General features: G+C 41.9%; 3 protein-coding genes across 3 annotated transcripts; all 3 read right to left on the bottom strand.

Moving 5' to 3' along the window:
• Window positions 1-1,069: 1,069 nt before the first annotated feature.
• On the bottom strand, window positions 1,070-9,898 carry LOC139646023 (zinc finger protein 845). The gene is made up of 3 exons (XM_071521919.1): window positions 9,557-9,898; window positions 2,873-6,432; window positions 1,070-2,818 (listed from the first exon to the last, which is right to left on the bottom strand). Exons 1-3 carry the CDS (start codon window positions 9,669-9,671, stop codon window positions 1,973-1,975), a joined length of 4,521 nt encoding a protein of 1,506 aa, XP_071378020.1. The 5' UTR covers window positions 9,672-9,898; the 3' UTR covers window positions 1,070-1,972.
• Window positions 9,899-13,798: 3,900 nt separating this feature from the next.
• LOC139646016 (zinc finger protein 665) lies at window positions 13,799-17,181 on the bottom strand. Its single transcript, XM_071521911.1, has 3 exons — window positions 16,785-17,181; window positions 14,540-16,493; window positions 13,799-13,862 (listed from the first exon to the last, which is right to left on the bottom strand). Exons 1-3 carry the CDS (start codon window positions 17,176-17,178, stop codon window positions 13,799-13,801), a joined length of 2,412 nt encoding a protein of 803 aa, XP_071378012.1. The 5' UTR covers window positions 17,179-17,181.
• A 456-nt stretch (window positions 17,182-17,637) lies between these two features.
• Window positions 17,638-20,728, bottom strand: LOC139646020 (uncharacterized). Its single transcript, XM_071521916.1, has 3 exons — window positions 20,646-20,728; window positions 19,631-20,056; window positions 17,638-19,504 (listed from the first exon to the last, which is right to left on the bottom strand). Exons 1-3 carry the CDS (start codon window positions 20,689-20,691, stop codon window positions 18,600-18,602), a joined length of 1,377 nt encoding a protein of 458 aa, XP_071378017.1. The 5' UTR covers window positions 20,692-20,728; the 3' UTR covers window positions 17,638-18,599.
• Window positions 20,729-20,924: the final 196 nt, after the last annotated feature.

Here is a 20,924-nt window from a genome sequence, read left to right as displayed (position 1 = left end):
CTATATGCATGTATGTTTCCCCTGTAGTGTCATTCATTCAGTACTGGAAAATAATTTAGCATTTTAAATTATGTATTTTGTTAGTGAGTATATAAACTAAATGATTAACACCCATATTGTCATTTTATCAGTACTGTGGAACAAATCATTATTGTCTTCTCTATATAATGTTGTAAACAGCCTCATGGACATTTTGCATTTTGGTACCAGGTAGAAAAAACCTGATCACTACTGGAAACAATAATTAAGAGCAGCAGGAAACACAACACACAAACTTACAAGACTGAGTTGCAGCTGTTCTCTTCGTTCATAGATGGGATCAGTACACCAACACAAGAATAAACCTCTCTACACTTATAAACTATAGCTATAGCTTTTATCATTTTAGATGTATGGCTGAAAAGCTAAATAGAATAACTGTCATCCATAGTATGTGCTGCCTAAAAAGCTGGTTAAAACATTCATTGATGTTGTGCGGTGATCAAGGAAAGATCAAGAAAAGGATCTTAAAAAAATGCGTTGAAGACACAGCCAATAGAGATTGATAGTTTTGGTTATAAATTATTGCGTATGCCTTTCTGGTCAATGGTTGTATTTCATGTCAGTTGCATTTCATGTTCAATAGCTGTAATCAACATGCCCTCACAATAAGTGCAGTACGTAGCCTACAACGTTATCAGTAAATTATTTAACATGACTACAGACTAATTCATTAGTCGGAAGATGAGTGACAACCAGGAAATAGAAATAACTACTACAAACTAGACTAAATAATGATTCCAAAAACATACACATCCACTGAGATGGCTTCACAAATTACTCACACAACACAATTCACACAAAAATGGTTCAATTTAATTGTAGAGAACGTTTTCTTCATTGCAGAAACACCAAGTTAAACTTGTAGTCAAAGGGTATAGAGATTGGTCATGTTCATAAATTAAAATCGGATTGGAACAGTGCTTTTACAATACTAATTATTATTTTTCACAAAATCAATGGTACAACTGACTAACAACCTACATGAACTTAAGTGCTACCTAAATATATTTTAGTAAGGATAGCTTCTTCACAACATAGAAAAGTAACATTGAAAAGGAACTTACATGAAAGCTTGTAAATCAGTTAATGCACAACATAATGGTAATTTGATAATGAAAATGTAAGTTTTATGGCAATAACTGACTGTAAGGTTCAACATTAGTCAATTATTTGACCAATTCAGAGTTTATAAAAAAGTGAAGTGCATGTTATTGATTTGAGACATCTGCTCTGCATCTTTTCTCTACTTACATATACGATAGAACCCTGTTCATCCAAACCTCAGGTATTTGAACTGACTGTAGCAAAAGGACAATATATTAGTTGTGCAGAATTGTTCCTTCCTTCTTCCTCATTAAGCATTTAAGTGTTTCAACAACACATTTCATTGTTTGGGGCATTTTGGATTACATGCGCATAGACACATACATGCATAAATGTTTCTTTTTTGATATGTTTGAATATGAAATGCCCAATTCAGTCATCTTGACATTTTACTGGTCAAAATAATCCCTGAGGTTTTCGGATTAACAAGGTTCGACTGAAATTCTTGACAGCTTGTTCAAAAAGGGGCAAAGTTAAATATTTTCTTGAAACTATACACTTGCAACATTTTAGCAGAACAGTTTTCAATCAAGTAAAGAAATTAATAAAAGGTGTTATTTCTTTCAACATTTGTACATATACTATTCCAGTGTAAAGGAGAGCCTGAGAATAAGGAAATGACCTAAGGAACTGCTTTTATTTTAAAATATTAAGTCTCAAATAATATAGAAAAACTACTGAAAACAAGTTGATTTCTCTCTGGTCTGATTAACCTAAATGCAACAAAGGTCCAACAAAGAAATTTGCTTAACACTGAAGTAGTATGGCAACCACGAACCCTTTTCAACAATCTAATGTGTCTTCATTTTAGTTCTGTTCAGTTAGTTTAATATGCTCCACGGGCATGTTCAATATAGTGCTGGTGCAACTCAATTTCTTGACAGAAAGATGTTCCACATTCAAGACAAGTAAGGCCATTGGTATCTCCTGATGAGACAGCAGCAGGGGCATCACTCTGCCGTTTGTAATCACCTATACATTCCTGGTGATGATCGATCAGTTCCTGAATCTCACTGAAGGTCCTGGGGCAAATAGAGCAACAATATGAGTCATCGTTACTGTGCTGAGCTTCATGCTTTTGTAATGCAGTTGGTGAAAGAAAGGCTTTGCCACAATGTTGGCACTTGTGGCTACTTTGTGACCGACTGGATGGGTTAAGCGTATCAGATGGAGAGGAGTTCCCCCTCTTGTCGGCAGAGGGGATGTTAGGTTTTGGAAGTCTTGAAGTCATAGCAGCACTGAGCCTATAACGAAGCTCAATTGGGAGACGACAACGTACCTCATCATGCCAGGCAAGGTGTTGCTGGAGTTGAGTCTCAGTCCAATAGCCATGGCAGCAGAGGGCACAACAGTAAGGCCGGCTCTTTGCCTGAGTCTTATGGATTCCCAGTTGTTCCTCTGTTTGGAAAGCTTTCCCACACTTATCACACTTGAAGAGGCATTTGGCTATATGCTCTGCCTGGCGGCCAAGTGGTGGGGGCACATCAGCCACGGCTTCAGGAGGTTGCATCTCCTGCTTAGGCTCCTGTTTATGCTCTAGGCAAACCTTTCTGTGATTGAGGAGTGCACTGGCAGAGCTGCACTGCTTCCCACAGTCAAGGCAGGGGACAGATTTCAAAGGTGGGAGGTCTAATCTGCTTTTCTTCCTTCCATTGCCAGTAGTGCTATTTTTCTTTGCAGCAATGTATTTGCTCATCACTGTAGCATTGTCGTTTACCGTAGAAACATCTTCTTTCTTATTAACCTCACTGGTCAAGGCAGCAGAATCTTTACTTGCACTTGAAGAAACTTTACTCTTGCCTTTTGAGCTCTTTGAGTGGGCCTGCCATTTGTGGGCACGCAAGCCTCTGACTTTAGCGAAAGCCATAGAGCACAGAGGACACTGGTGAGCTTTTGATTTTAGTTTCTTCGATGAGATGAGATCACTGCCACTGAGTTTGACATCAGCTTGTTCTGGGGCCTGGTCTGTTGATGTGAGCTGGGATCGGTCAGCAGACTCCAAAGCGCTGCTGTGCTCACTTTCATAATGGGCTGCTAAAAGTGAACCTCGCACAAATGTTTCGTTGCATTCTGGACATGAAAATTCTGGCTGCGGTGATTTGTCGCTGCTCTCCACACTTTTGTTTGAATTAGGCTCTGGTTCAGTCTTGATTTGACACAGGGGATTATACAACTGGTGGCGCTGGAGAACGCACAGATGGAAGAATTGCTTGCCACATTTGTTGCACTGAAAATGTCCTTCAGCTTCTGTCTTGTGTGTAACAGAGTTCAAATCATCATCTTTTACTAAAGAGACAGGAAATTTCTTCTCTGTGTGCCATCTTTTGTGAGAACCAAGGGCTGAGTTGGAGATGAATCGTCTCCCACATTCTGAACAGTAAAATGATCCTTTGCTTGGTACTTCCTGTTTAGGTTTCTTCAGTATTACAGACACTGGTAATTTTGTTTTTGCCTTTGATTTGTGACCTTGGAGATGAATTCTTTTGTGAAAATTCAAAGCACCAACCACAGAAAAGCTTCTCTCACACTCTTTGCATTTGTATTTCAAATCAGTTGCACTTGAGTTTTCCAAGTTGCACACATCCATGTGGTTTTTCATGTTTAGCTCCCCAGTGTCCATTTCATTCTTAATTTCAGCATCCATTGTCACTCCTTCACAGACTCCTTTTCTGTTGACATCCATGTTGCCCTTGGGCCATTTAAGAGTATCATTATTTTCCGAGGGTTCTGCAACACCATCAAGTGCTTGACTGTCTCTTTTGATGCAAAGTTTTTGATGAGCCCGTAAGGAGGACTTTGTGTTGAAATGTGCAAGGCATGTTGAGCACTGCCGCTCCTCTAGCACGACAGAGGACCTTGGTGATGAAGGTGAGTACCCAGTCTCATAACCATGGCTTTTCATGTGAAACTGAAGAGCTTTGGCCCGTGAAAACAGCTTTCCACAGTCAGGACAGCTGTATGTGTTCTTTTTCACCTGTTCAACTTGATGCTGAAAAGACTTAATGGGGGGTGGGAGTAATTGCACAGTATGCACAACCTGGTGTCTGAGGAGGCTGGAGAATAGACGGAAAGACCTGCTACAGAGTTCACATTTGTGATTTCCATTTTCATGTTTCCGCATATGCAATTTCATTATGCCCCTGTGACGGAATTTCCTACCACAAACTGGACATGCAACCTTAACACTGGAGCGTGGATGTCCATTAACAGAGTGCAAAGATGCTGCAAGACCTTTCCTTTGCCTCAAGTCTGCACACTGAGTTTGACTTTGCTTGTGGTGGGAGTAAGCTCCTAAAGACCAAAAACCCTTTCCACATTGTTCGCAATGATAAATCTTTGGGCCTAGAAGGGTTTTCTTCGGATTGAACACTTTTTTACTGTCTGAAATATCATTATCTTTCTTTTGAGCAGGGCAGTTTTTCCTATGGTTATGCAAGCTACCTGCATGCGAGTAAGACATCATGCAATCTGGACATGAGTATGGTTTTCTTTTAGGGTGGTGCAACTGATGAGAGATCAAGGCAGACATTCGTGAGAAACATTTACCACACTCATCACACTTGAAACTTTTCTTCTCTAATCCTGCAGCCTGGTACATTACATTCTTGTATGGTTTTCGATCCTTGTGTTTTTGTATGTGATTGTAGTGTGTTGCATGGCTACTGGTTTCATGGCCACAGATATCACATGTATAAATGGTTGTGGGCTGACCTCGAGTCTGCTGTTTTTTCTTATGAAGTCCATGCCACATTCTATGAACGCGCAATGATGAAGCACTAGAAAACCAGCGGTAACACTCCGGACAGTCAAATCTTTCGAGTGTCATTTTATCTTCAACTTCCATCGTTTCCAGTGTGCCCTGGTCTTCAACGTGTTCAAAGTCAATTTGTACAATTTTCAGATCCATTTCTGGTTTCAAAACAAGACTACTGGGGGAAACCTCAGTTTCAATCTCGTCTTTTACCTCCTGATCTGATTCACACAGCAGCTCAAGATCAGGATTTGGGTCTTGGAGGGGCTCATCTTCATCAGATTCACTTGCACTGATAACCTCTACATTGAAATCCCCAGTTTCATAACTCTCAGCATCTTCATCAATCTCATTTACATAGGAGTCTTCTTTAGCCATGGTGGTATTAAGCATGTCCTGTGAATCAGCTTCTTCTGCCAAGTGCTGGGTCTCTTCCCTTTTGCCTTCCAAGGACTTATGTTGAGGTAGTGGAGAGGTTGGCTGAGCCTCCTTCTCTGTGTCTCTGAAGACATCAGTGTGATGAAGCTGATGGGAGTGAAGTGCAGAAGCCCTGGAAAACTTCAGCCCACAATCCTTACATTCAAAAGCCTTCTTCTGTAGCTGACATACTTGGTGAAGGAATGACTTTGCTGGGGTCTCTTCACTGTGTGCCAGACGCTGATGCTTGTAGTAGAATGTCAGAGTCATAAATACTTTTCCACACTCCTCACATGGGAACTTTTTTGCATCATCATCTGAATGATTGGCATGCCATCGCTGATGGTTGAAGAGGGCAATATGGCCATTGAAAGTCTTTTTACACTCATTGCAGTAAAAGCTTTTCTTTGGTTTTTCTTTCATCTGTTCTGGTGAGCATTGGCTGTTACGGCTAAATCGCTGGTGTGTTTTCAGGCGTAACATGGCAGTAAAGGCTTTTCCACATGAACACTTAAAAAGTTTTTCAGGAGCATCATCTGTCTGGTTTTCACTGTGCTCGCTTTCCACTATTGGCTCCTCAGTGTGAACTGCATCTCCTGAACCCCTGTTTCGTGACTTTATTAATTTTCCCTCATGACAGCGACGGTGGGCATCAAGAGCTGATGCACGAGAATAACTCCGCCCACAAGACTCGCACTGAAATGACTTCTTTTTCAAGTGCTCAAGCTCATGAAAAACTGATTTAGAGGCTTGCCTGTGTGAGCGCTGATGGTTGAGAAAGTGTCCAATCACACCATAAGATTTTCCACAGTCTGCACATTCATAGATGTGCTGCTTCGTCACACCAGAATTCATTTGAGCAACAGACTGCTTTTGGGGAGCCTGACCATGGTTCTTTACCATGTGCGAGTGGAATTCACTTGATTCAACAAATGAGAGTGAACATAAAGCACAAAACTGAGTTCGTTGACCATCTTTTTCTTCATCATGTAAGCCATCCAACTGGGGGTCTAAATACACTCTGGAGTTGTCTTGGGTGTGCTGATGGCGATGCTCCAAGTAGGCTGCCTCCTCTCTGAAGGTTTCTCCACAATCCTCACACCAGAAAAGCCCATCCCCTAAAAATAGAAAGGGGAAAATGGGAGGTCAGGGCCACTCCTGTTGCCAGAGAAAAGGAGAAATGAAAACACAAATGTGCAGGTGCAAATCAATCTTTATTTTATATCATCTTAAAATTATGTTTCATACAAGCCACACAGTTACTGTGGTGTACTGCTATTTCTCTCTCTCCGTCTAATTAAGAGAGAATACAAGTCAGCTACTGTTTACATTGTACTGGTCATAAAGATGAAGATATATCGCACAAAAAAGCAGTTTAGAGACTTGCGAAAGGCTGTCCAAAACTGTTATGAAGATGATCAGAAAATAGGCTTCTAGGGATATAACAGTACTCGTAAAAAATAAACACATTCAGTGTTATTCCAGATGGTCCAGCACATACTTGAACCAAATAACCTAACCTATAAGTTCAATTTTGAGGTTATTTGAAATATTACAGGCTACTTGTGGAATGTGTTTTATTTTCCATTAGGCATACAGCAACAAAATGCTCTGTACACTCTTGTTATTGCTCAGTGTCAAGGTTATGTGGGGAAAAAAAAAAAATCTAATCGAATGGCATAAGCTTACTTCAAGGCACAGGCTGGTATTAAGAGGTATGTGGCAAATGAAGAAAGTCATAGGCAATAAACCAGTACAACTTTGTGCATCTCAAAATTCCAGATTTCTAGCCTTTTCTGATCCAAGCTATGACAAAAAGGTAAATTGTGAATTTAATAACCCCTTCACATATTTGATAAAATGGCAACAGTTGGAAAATTTATATTGGCACTCAGTGTTTATCCTTTCCACTTGACTGTCAAAGATGTTAATGTTTATGTCATGATTTTTACAATATTCAAGCAGGGTTGGGTTTGAATACAAGTGTGGATTTATTTCAAAATCCAAACCCCTAACCCCTACACTCTGGCCTGATTGAATTGAAAGTGAACAGACCTCAACCCTCATTTAAGAGTATAAAATTACATTAAAAATGTCCATGTTCATAAAGCAACATGCCAGATTACTATTACCAAAACGATTCCCATGTGTCTTTGAAGTACTGAATGAGAGGGTTCTTAAAGCACCTGCGCTGAACAAATTAGTTTCTGTGCACTGAAAGAGTAATGATACTGATGGTTGAAAAATGAAGTACAAACCGCTGCATGCTAATTTGAGCTATTTTCATTGTCATAGGGGCTTAATGATGATTTGTACTTCTTTCTTGAAAGATTGGAACTTTAGACTGTAGTGTAGAGGCTGCCCAAAATTAGGACAAGGACAAGAAAGCCTCTAGAAAAATTGAATTTTTCTGACTAATGTGTCAGCGTGCCATTTCTGCCATTGCTAATAATCCCAAAAACAGATGCACCACCACCGTTACATTCATATGGACTTATGATGCATGTTACCAAAAATTCATCTGAGGCCATAGAGGTAATGCTGACTTGCCTACAGTAAGACACTCACGTATTCAGTTCTTACACAGAACACACTTATGTTTATCTTACTATTCATTGTTATAGATACAAAATATGAGACACATTCCTGTGCAAAGCAGTGCTACCTCTCATTATCACGCAATATTTCACTTTGGTATAACAAATGTAAGTTGCTATACTTATATCCTCATGATCTTTAGTCAAGCATTGCATAGCATAACATTGACTATCCTGGGGTGTGTTTGAAACGGTGTACTGTCCATTTAACATACAAAGCTTGACGTAAAATGAGTATGTAGTGCCTTTACATTGCATAGTAGGTTGATTTTGTGTACGTGAGAAGTGCCTGGATACGGGTATTTCTGAGTGAGTTGCCAATGTTATTAAAGATAGGCTACCCCATAATGCCCATAATGCACTGCTGCTAGACAGTGTCAAACAACTTCAAATGTAAGTAGACAATATCTATTTCACTAAATGGCTCGTATGTCATCAGATATTATTAAAATGCTAATAACGTATTTAGAATAAATATTTTGTTGTTTAATAGCCAATTTGTAATAATTTACTTTTATTTTGCAAGCTCTCTTGTCACAGGGAGAACTGGATAGAATTTAATTAATCATTTCTAAGAGTGCTAATCTATGTATATTAGTTTGTTGGATTTAAGTTGTGTATTTTTCAGCTGATCGTGTAATGAGGTCTTTTTTTTTTTTATAAAAGTATGAATTTGAGCCATGAAATGATTATATACTGTAGTTCATAAGTTCATAACATTTAATTCTCACATTCTGTGACAGGAGAGAAAAAAAAAGAGTTTAATTTGCAACAGTGTTCCAAGAGTTAAGTCCTGATGACAAACTCACAACAGCACTACTGATTAAGTCAACTAACATGGTGGGAGTCAGCTAGCCACTTGGCTGGCTAGATAACTAGACCCTAATATTAACCTGTTAACAGGTGTTATTATCTTTATTATTATTCATTTATCTTATTTCATTTATTTATGTTTTACCTATTTTATCTCTTTCTTTATTTCTTTTTTTAAATGCCATTTTAAATAGTTGTGGTGTGTGGCCCTGAGCAAGTTGGCTTAGGAGGATTTGTATGTATTGTTTCTGTTTTATATGAAGCACATTGGATTTGCCTGGCGTATGAAATGTGCTATATAAATAAAGTTTGCCTTGCCTTGCCTAATATTAACTTATGAGATAGGAGATAGGATAATTCATCTGTATGGTTTCACAACTTGGCCTGGTCATGAGATGTACTCTTTGAATATACTTAAATGTGACCATAGAGCATACTTAATCAGCACTGAATGGGCACAGTAAGCAGTACATAGTCACTGAATATGTATTATGTATTATGTTTGCATTTGATTTTGAACGCACAGTAGCAATGTTACTTATTTTCATTTCTGGTCATACTTAAATGATTAACGTTAACTTAAATCATACTTAACTTAAATGCGAACTTGCTTGAGCAGCCTATATTCTATACATTTTAAAACGGTAGCGTGTTGGTAACATAATGCATTAGTGCCTGGTTGCACAACCAGGCACTAATGTCCAACAGTAACAGCCTGCGCTAAAGTTACTGTAGGTGACTATGCGTGCACACACTGGTGGTAGCCACCAGTGTGACGATGATGCTAACGACGTTATCGTTAATGCAATGCTAACCAACGCAGGATACTTACTGTCAATGCCGTTATCGACCGTTGTACCGCCATTGTTTTTGGATTTTTTGTCTGACTTGCCGGGTTCGTTTTCATCTCCATCCTCTTTGATCGTTGCGACTGTGGCTTCGTCCATCTTGGCGTGGCAGTGTTGCTTTGACTGGAAGTGATCGTGCTAAGCTTAGCAAGTGCTAGTTAGCTAACTAACGTTACCTAGCTAACCAGGTTAGGCCACAATTTTAGATACACGGTACTGTTTTAAAGTTGTCCTTGTTCTTATCAGCAGTTTGCGCTTGGTCGGGGTGAAAGGGGGTGAAAATATCATGTGTAATAATCCAATTAGCTAACACAACACAGTGTAGCATCTTGTATTGGTCTTGCCCACTGCGAGCGACGCACGACCTGCCTCCTTAAAATAAACAACAACGCGCACTGCTAGGCTAGCTAGCTAGTTTGCTACACACGCCTGCGCCGTGCATGCGTCCTCCGACGGAAGTGTCATAGGTGCAGTGATTCTCAAAGTAGGATCCCAGTCCACGGGGTCCCCGCAAAATGAACAATGTTTATTTTCATTATGTTATTAATTTGAAGTTAGGATTTTGATCATAGCCCGTCCCCAGCAACAGTATAAACAGTTTTGTACAAATCATACCACACAACAAAAATATTCTCAGATGGGGCTCCCTCAGACAAAATCTTATCAAATGAGGTCATATAGCCTAAATTATAGCCTATTTATTTGGGCGTCCTTGAAGTGACAATATTTGGGAAACTGATTCAGTGTGTTAAGCCATTTACATGACCCTAACCCTTGATACAAACCTCTATTGACTTGGTTGACTAAATCTTTTTCCAATTTCTCACTTGCCTTAATACAAAACCCCAATTCACTTTTTTTTTTAGGAGCCTAGCCTACAGCATACCATTCATAGATATCGAGGGCAGACTATGCATGAGTTTAAGTTATGAAAATAAAACCCAGAAAATGAAAATAATAATAATAATAATAATTGTGTTGTTAAGTCTCAGACAGTTTCAGAACAATAATTTTACTTTCAATTGACAGTTTAAATGCCAAGATCAGTTTTTTTGTTTTCTATTTGCCCATACAGTGAAATATTTCCTTGCAGTGACATTAAAAAGCATTGTATTGAGCATGTTTTTACTTACAATAACAGTAATGTTAATAGCTTACTACATATTTCAGTGCTTTTATTTAAGTAGAATTATGATTGGGGGACTTTTATCTTACTTATCTTACTCTACCAAAGTAATGAGACTTTTTTTTTTTAACAGAATTTGTGCACTTCCGCCTCTAACTACAGGATATTCCAGGAAGCAGAAACACAGCAAGATATCATGGAGCGAATGCTGAATTTATGTTTGTTTTCCAGACTCAAATCCAAAGCCAGCCCAATCTTTTACACACTTGCTGAAATTCTTCTCAGGTCATTCTTATTTTACTCTATTCACTCTCTTCGCAAACAAAATGTAAGAAAATGTGTCAGACCTTCAAAATATGAAGATTTCACAAAACAGGATTCATATCTTTGCAAGTGTTCTGTGTTAAGTAATACTCAAGTTAAAGTTGATAAATGTAAAATGATAACCCTGAAGTCAGGGAATGTGAAATAGTAGGCGTACCTATCAAATATTGAGCAACACAACAATAATCAAAAACAAGTTTTTATTCAATCCAATATCTAGACATCATGGGAAATTTCTATTTTTTTTTCCATGCTAAAACAATGGATAGAGGTAGTAGGGCACATGTTTTAAATCTTAAGACACTGCTCAGGGACAATTCTTTACAAAATAGATCATGGGTTTAATTTTTACAGTAATAATTATATTTTTAGTTACATAATAGGCACACCAAATCTACCCAAATGACCATTACCAATGTACATATTGTGTAGTAACACAGCAGGGTTGGAAAGGAGTTTGGATTCTGCACTCAACCTACACAATTCTGGAGGGAATTAAGTCATTATTCATAAAGACACATTGCTTTTTATTCAAAGGTTGACTTGAGTCTTATGAATATAGGTACATTCTGCTCCGAAGTGGTCATTCTTATTAGCCTTAGCCCCTCACTGGTACTTGGTAAGAGATATACAGCACATGGCACTCAGCAGTTTACTATGAATGCTAAGTACTACCAACTGCAATCAGGTACAAACTATGAAACTCTTTAGTCATGACACATTGCCAGTTAACAGTTAGCTAATTTGACTCACCCTGACGGAGCAAAAAAGACTTTTCATAGCATCGGTTGCATGTTTGCCTTACTATTGTGAAAAAATGTTAACAGAGTAATGACAAAACTTCACGTAAATCAAAGTTGAATTTATTACAAAATTCACTATTTGACAACAATGTCAGCAATATTATGTAATAAAAGACTACTTGCTCCCTGTTCCCATTAGTCACTTAAGAGTTAAATTTAGAGAACACTCTTACTGTGAAATGACCTTTACATGGTAACTTTGACACCCCTAGATAACTACTTTTGCTGAGACCAAATTCATACCATATTGATCAGAATTTCACTGAATACGATTTTTGATTGGGCCCGGCCAATGGCCCTGTGAATAGAAAAGTTTCCTAACTGGATTGTACCCAGTGACCTTTTCATGGTATGTTCTGACACATGTAAGATGTGAGCACCATAGTCCCCCCTCCCCCCAAAAAACAAAAAATTGCATTTGTTTACAGTATCTTAGAAAGAGTTGCTCTGTATATTGGGAGTGAGGTCACATTGTTGAGTCTACCTTTAGCACAAACTAGGCCTAGAATACCAAGACAGCAGACATGCAGACTGTACTCATAAAGGCACACAGTATACTGTACATGAAGAAACACAGTTCAAATGGTTTATGACATCTGAACAGAACTAGAAAAGTACTAATATTGTCTGAACCTAAACTTCATTGGCAATGAATGAAATGTAGTAGAACCACACTAATCTGCACCCATCAGAAGTTGTTTAAACCAGTGAAATATTTGGATAACTTAAATGCATTTAAAATGACAGTGAAACTCATTCAATGGCACATGCATATACACCTCCTACTCCAATTAACAGTCTACAGTCTAATGTGGAGCTGAAAGACTTTAAATCGCATATAACAACATTAATTCCATTAATTGTGCACAACCAACTGAATAAAGTTTCACATACATCTTTTCATTCATAATGCCCATCCAGTTAACTGGTCAAATTGGACATCTGAGGTTCAAATAAATGAGGCTCTATTGGACAGAAATTATAAAAACCAAAAAAGCTAAACCTTGTTGCTAGTGTAAAACTGTCAAATCTCTCCTTGTGCATGTTGCAGGTAATGCATCTGTAGATCCAACTCCCGAGGAAGAGAGCACCCACATATCATGCACTGAAGAAGCCGTTCTGGGGCAAAAGGCAAACGGGCTCCAAGTTTGTGAGGTTCTGTCCGTGGGGCAAGCTGAGGTAGGGACAGGGTCTGTGACAAGTGTGGCCTCTCGCTCATGACTGCCTGTGGTGTGAAAAAGATATTTGGGTGTGGAGGTCTTGAAAGTGCACCAACTGCGACAGAATGAAGAGGGTGAGGGCCAGGCAAAGCAAGAGGGGGGAGCGGAGCAAGTGGAGGTGAGAAAAAGGGAGAAGGCTGATTTATGATTATTTGAGTGCCCGTTACCATTGGTTGATGCTGCAGCTCCTGTCCATTCCCTGGTTTGAGTGGGCCAGCGAGCAGGGTTTGAGGACCCACTGGATTAGTTTGGAAACCCCATACCGCTGTTCCTATCCCATGGGCAAAACGGTGAGGCTCATATTGTATGGAGATGGGAACCTTTTGAGTGGATGTCTGACTTTGTACATTGGCCCAGCCAGATGACACCTGCTTTTGCTGTAGCTGAAATTCTTGATTACTGCCTAATTTGTCAGAGGGGCTTATAGTCTTTGGAATGCCTGCCGGTGTTTGGAAGTCCCACAAGGTGCTACCTACCCCATGAGATACAGGGGTTGAAACGGACATAGCACTGCTTTGGTCTATTTGAGCTGAGGTGGATGCACCTGCTAAGCCTGAAGCCCACTGTTTTTGCGGCTCACAACCATTCCATGGCTTTTCTGGCTGGCTAACAGTCGACTGTATTACTTGAGGATTACTTAAGTCCCACACTCTACTGTCATCTTTTTTAGATGGTGTGGATGGCTCATTCCCAGCCTTTTGCGTTGACACTGGGGCACTTGACCATCTTGGCAGTTGAAGCTCTTGACCAAGCTTATTTGGAGAGCTCTGTGAAGTTGATGCTAGCGGAGTAGGTCTTACACTCCAAAGTGCTGCCCCTTCCATGTAGGTTGGGGAAACAGGAAATTCATGTTGCGAAGAGCTAGTGGAGGCTAGTGCTGTGGGTGCCGGTGTGCTACTCCAAGTCACAGACTTGGGTTGTCTGTGCTGCTCAATCTCACTCACAACTGACGGACTGGATTTATTTGGCACAGCTGCTGGAAGGGAGCTGACAATTGAAACAGTGCCCTCTTTCATGTGCAATGACTCTAAACTCTGAACTGAAGTCGGGCCAGACTGAGATATCAAAGGGCTATCTATCCAGCCTGGACTTCTCTGATGGTGTTGCTGTAGGCCTGCTTGTGGTGGGCTGTCAAACTGTGTCTGCTGCGGTGCTAAATGTGGCTGAGACTGCTGAGACAGTGGAACAGGCATTACTTCTCCACCATCCACCTTCCACTGGACTGGTGGAGGGTGAACCTCTGACAGCCACGGCTCCTTCTGCTGTCTGCCTTGTAATTCCATGCGAGATGATAGCATGGGAGTGTGTGGTTGGACTGCCCTCCTGTGCAACTCAGCATCTCTCAGTGTAGGAACTTGATATGGAGGTGGCTGCTGAGAGGCAACCATCCCTGAGGCTCCCACTGATCTAGGCCAGGTCCACGCAAACCTACCCCCTCTCCTTCCCCTGCTCCCCCTGCCTCTCATCCTAGTGCCCGCTGGAAAGGAATTATACTGGCTGAAACCTTGGCGCTTGCGAGCATGGATTTTCTGATGTACTAGGAGGCTGCTAAACCAGGAAAAGGATTTGTGGCACTCGTCACAGCGATGAGGTCTCTCTCCTGTATGTGTGTTCATGTGATCACGGAGCAGATAGGCTAATCCAAAGCTCTTGTCACAAAGGTCACACTTATGAGGTTTCTCCCCATTATGAGACAACATGTGGTGCTGAAGTTGGGCCTCATCGCTATAACCTTTACGGCAGCTAGTACAACGGAATGGTTTCTCTTGATGCAGCTTTTGATGGGTCTTCATGTTCTGAAGGAAGGCAAAGTCCTTCCCACAGTCAGGACATTTGTATGGCTTCTTGCCTGTGTGGATGATGAGATGTTGCTGTAGGTAGCTGCTGAATCGAAAGCCCTTGCCACACACTTTGCACTGGTAAGGCTTGTCCTTGGAATGAATGCGCATATGCAACTCTAACACCGAGCGGTGACGGAACATTTTGCCACACTCTGAACACTTGTATGACTTACTACTTATTCCATCACTCCTCCATTTTCCTTGCACATTATCACTACTAAATGGAGAAGCTTTTCGTACAGGTCCTGTCTTCACCTTTTCTAAATAGTGTGCTATAGACTTGTGGACTTTTAACAAATGTCCATAGAAACTTGGCTCATCACGAAAAATACTTGGACAGTGGGGACAGGTGTGTCCTTTTTCCCAGGTCTTGTCAACATCCTCCCTTGCAGGCCTGGATCTGCTGTCAATCTTTTCATACTCTGCCTCATGAATAAGCATGTGGGCTCTCAGGTTAGCGGGTGTATAGGAGGTCTGTGGACAAAGGGGACAGCTGAACACACGTTTTGGTTCCTCGCTCTGGTTTGTATTCTCCTTTCCCGGTCCTCTAGCTGTCTCATGTACAGGCACAGGGGCCTGCTTGCTAGGCTGATCAGCAGAGGAGAGGGGGTTGTTATCATGCAGCCTATGCTGACGGCAGTGCGCCTTCATGTTCTGGGCAAAGGCAAATTTTTTACCGCATTCGGGGCAGCGGAAGGGCTTCTGGCCTGTGTGCAGATACTGATGCTGATGCAGGAGGCTGCTATACTTGAAGGTCTTACCACAGACATTGCACTGGTGAGAGCGCATGTTCTCCGTGTGCTTACGACGATGGTCTTCCATGACAGAGTAGTGTTTGAATACCATGCCGCACTCAGGGCATTCGTAGGGTTTCAGGGCGGCATGACATCGCTGGTGTAACCGCAGGGTCGCACTGTCGGGGAAATTCTGATAGCACTCTTGGCATGTAAAGATGCTCTCCAGGGAGTGGGACTGCATGTGCTTGGTGACAGATACCTTAAACTGGAACTCTTGGCGGCACAGGGGGCAGTGGTAAGGCTTTTCTGGGATACTGTTGCAGTTGTGGTCCCTCAGCTTATCCACTGTAGGGAAAATTTTCTCACATTGGGCACACTTAAAACTCCTGTCATCCCTTGTGTGTATCTCCCTTGTGTGTACCTCCCTCTTTGGAGTTATGACTTGCTCCTCCTTCTCTTTATGCTCATTTCGATGTTTGATGAGGCTGCTGCGGTGTTGAAAGGTAAGGCCGCATTCTTTACAGGTAAGGGGGGTCAGCTCATCCTCGTGTGCATGGAAGTGACGGTGAAGATTGAACGTCTCACGTCGGGTGAACCTCATCCCACACTCTTTGCACTGCAGACCCCACCTTCTTGGTTTAGCAAATGTATCAGCTTCCTCTCCTCTACCTGCATCTTCATCATCACCATCATCTTCCACTTCCTCTATCCCATCAACTTCTCCCACCAGTTTGTCACCCACATCCTTTACGGTGCTCTTCTCGTCAGAATGTGACTTTTCTTTGTGAATCTCTTGCGCATCTGCATCAGAGGTAGCTTCAACAAGTGTATCTGGCTGCACCTCGGGTTTCTCCACATCATTATTGTGGTCTAGAGGAGAAAAGAACATCATGGTAATATTTTCACTAATAATGAGCAATAAGCAACCTACCTCATCAGTGGTTGCTGATATTTCGGTCACCTAATAAACTGTATGCTAATAAAAGAGTGGCCCCATTCAAGCACAGAGAACAAACCATTTTGGCGGAGGGTAACTTGTTTATATTATGGAAACTAACGTTACTCCAGATGCTGGTGGGTTAAAGCGGTAGTGAGAGCTACAGCTAACGTTAGCCTGGAAGCTAAAGCTAGTATAAATACACAGAAACAACGTTAGCATACCAGAGTTCCCAATTTTTTCCTTGCGCGTTTGCAAATCTTCATCGTCGTCTTCCGTGTCGGACCAGTCGAAACTCCGCTGAACGCTGCTAGCCACCTCGGTGTTGTGGGCCATTTTTTCTGTCGATTTTGGATCTTCCAGTGAATTACATGTCGTTGTGTCAGCTTCAGGCTCGCCACTAACCTCAGAATGGCTGGCAATATGATCGCCATCGTTGCTAACAGTGGCTTCTTGTCCACCGGTGGGGCTCTCCGCGGATTTTGCACTTGCTATTTCACCCGCCGGTTTTAAATTACATTCCGATTCGCACACCTCGGTCTTTTCCCCTGGTGTTGCCACCTCCTCGACAGGGGATTTCTGCCGTTTCGGGGACTCCGATGGGTCTACGGCGGCCATGTTTCACCCATGCACCCCCTTGTCTAGAGCACAAGTATCATCCTAGCCAGAAAAATAAACCGGACTTCCGGTCAACACCTTCACAATAAAAGCCCCACTGATTACCATAAATCCAACGTTTTTGAATATGTAATTTAAAGTCCAACATTCTAAACACCTTTCTCACAATAACATCATGATTTTGCTGTTGTGTACACCAAACACTCACATAATAGTTTTTTTTTTAAACGTGACAAACTATACGCTTTTTTTTTTCGCTTTCTGGCGGGTTTTATGTTGTGTAGCGCTGTTTCTTCCTATGCAAGAGTGGAAGCAGACGCCTGTCAAGCAACCCTCACTTATGTAGCCTATTGCTCCTACATCAGTTTTTTTTAACAGAGCCATCAATGTATCCGTTGAAACTATTAATTCACTATGTGACAAATCCACGACCGATCAAATGGATTTATTTGTAGCCCATGTCTGACTTTATTAAAGTTTAGTTGATACATTTCAGCGGAACAATAGCTATCTACAAAATATAAGTTGTGCAAAATTGTACGCAGATGATGGCCATTTGCTGTTTGCTTGCAACGATCAACGTACACAACCTTACTGCATGCAAGATTATAATAAATAGCCCTATACATACTTATGTATGCTTTATAAATTCCACCAGAGACATGAAAACCTGAAGCCTACTGAGATGCATCTAACCTAACCCTTTGGGAGAGAATGGTCATTTGCCAAAAACTGGTATTTTTGTAAGATTTATCATGTTTGTCTCAAAACGCACTGAACAGAACACAATCTAACTTTATTGTCCAACCAAGGCCGGGAAATATGTACCATGAAACTGTTAACAAAGCACAAGCATACATTTGCAGGTAATTACAATAGCTATATACCTCTACAATATATGGTAACAGCTGCAGATTACAAGTACTTTATGACAATGTAATTAGTGTATCTATAGCCTTCAGACAGTACTGAACTAGTAGGAACATCATGAGCGTCGGACCTCTGCTGCAAAGCATGTACAATGACATGCATATTAAACATGAGCACCTATGTTGTTGACTGGGTAATGTAGTCTCATGGGTGAAGTTGTCACTCCACAGAACAACTGTTTTTCAGGAAGTCTGAGTTTATGAGCACAAGACTATGTATTTCTGAGGAACCAAGCTAATGTTAAGGCCATCACTATTATCTCATGTGTTTTGAGTTTCTTATCCACTGACTCCAGTCTTCTCCAAAGAAAAAACATAAGTCTGAGATGGAGTGGAAAGCAAGACTCTCTCACTCCAAAAAACACCCAGTCTACAGTATATTCTTTACAGAAACATTGTCAATAGAAAAAGAGCATAATTTCAAGTCAGATTTTGAAACAGCAAATAAATAAGCGCAATGTGTTCTTCAAGTCTTTGTGAAGTAATTTCCCCTCAACGCCGTCTTCTACGCCGGTGATCTGCAGCTCTTCCTCGCCGTGGCCTCTGCACAGTTCCATTTATGTCTGTGGGTGGATCAGGGTGAAAAGTACCATGTATATCCGGCGGCAATGGTGCGGACACCACCGCTCCAGCTGACTGATTATTTGAACGCTGAGTGACCTGCGGCTGCTGTATTTGCGTTTGGTGCTGTTGTGACTGTTGCTGTACTACATGAGGCTGCTGCTGATGATGTAGCTGTGGTTGCTGTGGTGGATCGATCCGTTGTTGTTGCTGTTGTTGCTGTTGTTGCTGCTGCTGCTGTGGCTCGATTTGTTGTAGCTGCTGCTGCTGAGCCGGTTGTGGCGGTATGTGCTGTTGGGATGTTTGTGACTGGTGTGGCTGTTGAATACGATGTTGTTGCTGTGGCTGTTGCTGCGCCTCAAGCACTCCTAAAAGCCTTTGCAAGAGGACATTGTTTTGCTGTAGACTGACTGCGAGTGCCTCCTGGGAAGCAACTAGTGTTCTCATGTCATGTCTGAACCCCTCCCCAAACTCCCGCAGACTCTTCTCTACACGATCCCCGAGCTGAATGGCTGCTTCTCCTAGCCCTCGGAGCTCATCTTCAAGCCATGAGCTGCGCGGCGGGGCCTCAAGGGGACCCTGCTGTGCTCCAAGTGACGGCTGAGGACTAGGCTGAGGGCTGCCGTTGAGGAAAGGAGCACTGTAGAGGGGGGAAGGAGGCAGCCACCGTTCTGATGGAGGGGGCGGTCCTATGCCCAGACCTAGTCCTAACCCCAATTTGTCCTCCATGCTGTTCTCTGCTGCTTCACACTCTGGCTCTCCCACCTCTCGCTCGCGTTCAGGATTGTCCTCATCTTTCTCCAAACCATCTCTCTCTGATCCTTCCCCTCCTCCAACTGCAAAAAAAACCAACAGAAGGAAAAATAATAAGCCTTTAATAAAATGTAACCATATATATCACATCTATAATCATAGGAACCTACAAAGAAAAATAGCAGAGCAATTAGACAACTAATTTTTACCTGGATCAGAGTCAGTGAAGCATGGGAAACTGGCCTTTGGTCTGGTGCTTTGCTTTTGCCTGGTGTGTTGAAGCCTGGGGCTTGACTGGGATGGCCGTCCAAGCATTGACGCCCCTCTGCTGGATGGCAGGTAACAGCTGCGGTGGCGGGCGTCTGCCAGCCTGCCCCCATTGCGTCTCTTCAAGTCATCCCAGCGCTTCTTCACCTCTCGAAGGGTACGTGGGACTCTGGACACGGCGTTGACTCTCTCCAGGATTCCTGCCCAGATGCGCTCTCTCTCCCGTCGCCGGAGCCTTCCTGCAGGACCGAACAGCTCTCCTTCACACCGAGTTACTTCTGACACCAACACCTCCAGCTCTGCTCCACTGAAACGACTCTTCCTTTTACCTGCGCCACCAGCAGCCAATGCTGCTGACATTGCTCTGTCTGCAGAGAAAGAGGCGAGAAGATGCCCCCCAAAAAAAGAGAAAAAAGAAAGTGAAGCTAAATGTGCTGTGTGAGGCAGAGAAGTGCACCTCAACAAGGGAATTCTTGTTTGTGGAGTGCTGAGCCAAAAAAAATATGTAATCCAATATGACTACTCAAAAAAGAGTGAAGGAGCACATCCAAAATTGGAAATAAATGACTACATTCAATACTTGCATTTCCTTTATGGCACTTTTGGCACATGTCTGTGTTTTGTGGCACACACCACAAAGCAATAACACATTTTGGCAAGAAAAGCCTCCATCAGAGCATTAAAGATGAATTTTTCCCAATTGTGGATGTGCTACCAGCAGTCATATTGAAGCTAAATATACCCTTAGTTAAAAAAATATTTTAAGTGTTTAGCTTGAATTTGATTTATTGTTGCCTATCCTAACTGGGTTTATATACACTGGTAATAAAATAATTCCATAATCTTACATGTTAAAACATTGTTGCCTATTTGTTGCATATGCTGAGCAGCAGTTTAAACATAAAGGATGTGTGGGATCCTGTTTCTTATTATGGCCTTGAACGTATTAGAGCTTACTTTGTTCAATGGACAAGAGGTCATCTGAGGACATGCCTGGCGCCATGATGTTAGGATGCACCACTACCACATTGAAAGGTAGTCCTCCAGGTAATCCACTGTTCTGGTCACAGCTGCCCTCCGAGTCCTCATCCTCCCTGGGGAAGCCGTCTTCTGAGACTCCCCCTCCAAAGGGTCCCTCGGGAGACTCCACCTTGATGTGCATGGGAGGTGATTGCTCATACAGCAGCCCCCCCTCCTCGTAGTACTCAGTCATGAGTCAGGCCTGGTTTACAGAAG

This window comes from Centroberyx affinis, unplaced genomic scaffold (genome assembly GCF_046629955.1).
Source record: "Centroberyx affinis isolate AG114_WGS23_722 - 3 ecotype Tasmania unplaced genomic scaffold, CSIRO-AGI_Caff_v1 ptg000942l_1, whole genome shotgun sequence".
Classification (NCBI taxonomy): domain Eukaryota; kingdom Metazoa; phylum Chordata; class Actinopteri; order Beryciformes; family Berycidae; genus Centroberyx; species Centroberyx affinis.
This window is presented reverse-complemented; position numbering and strand designations above follow the sequence as displayed.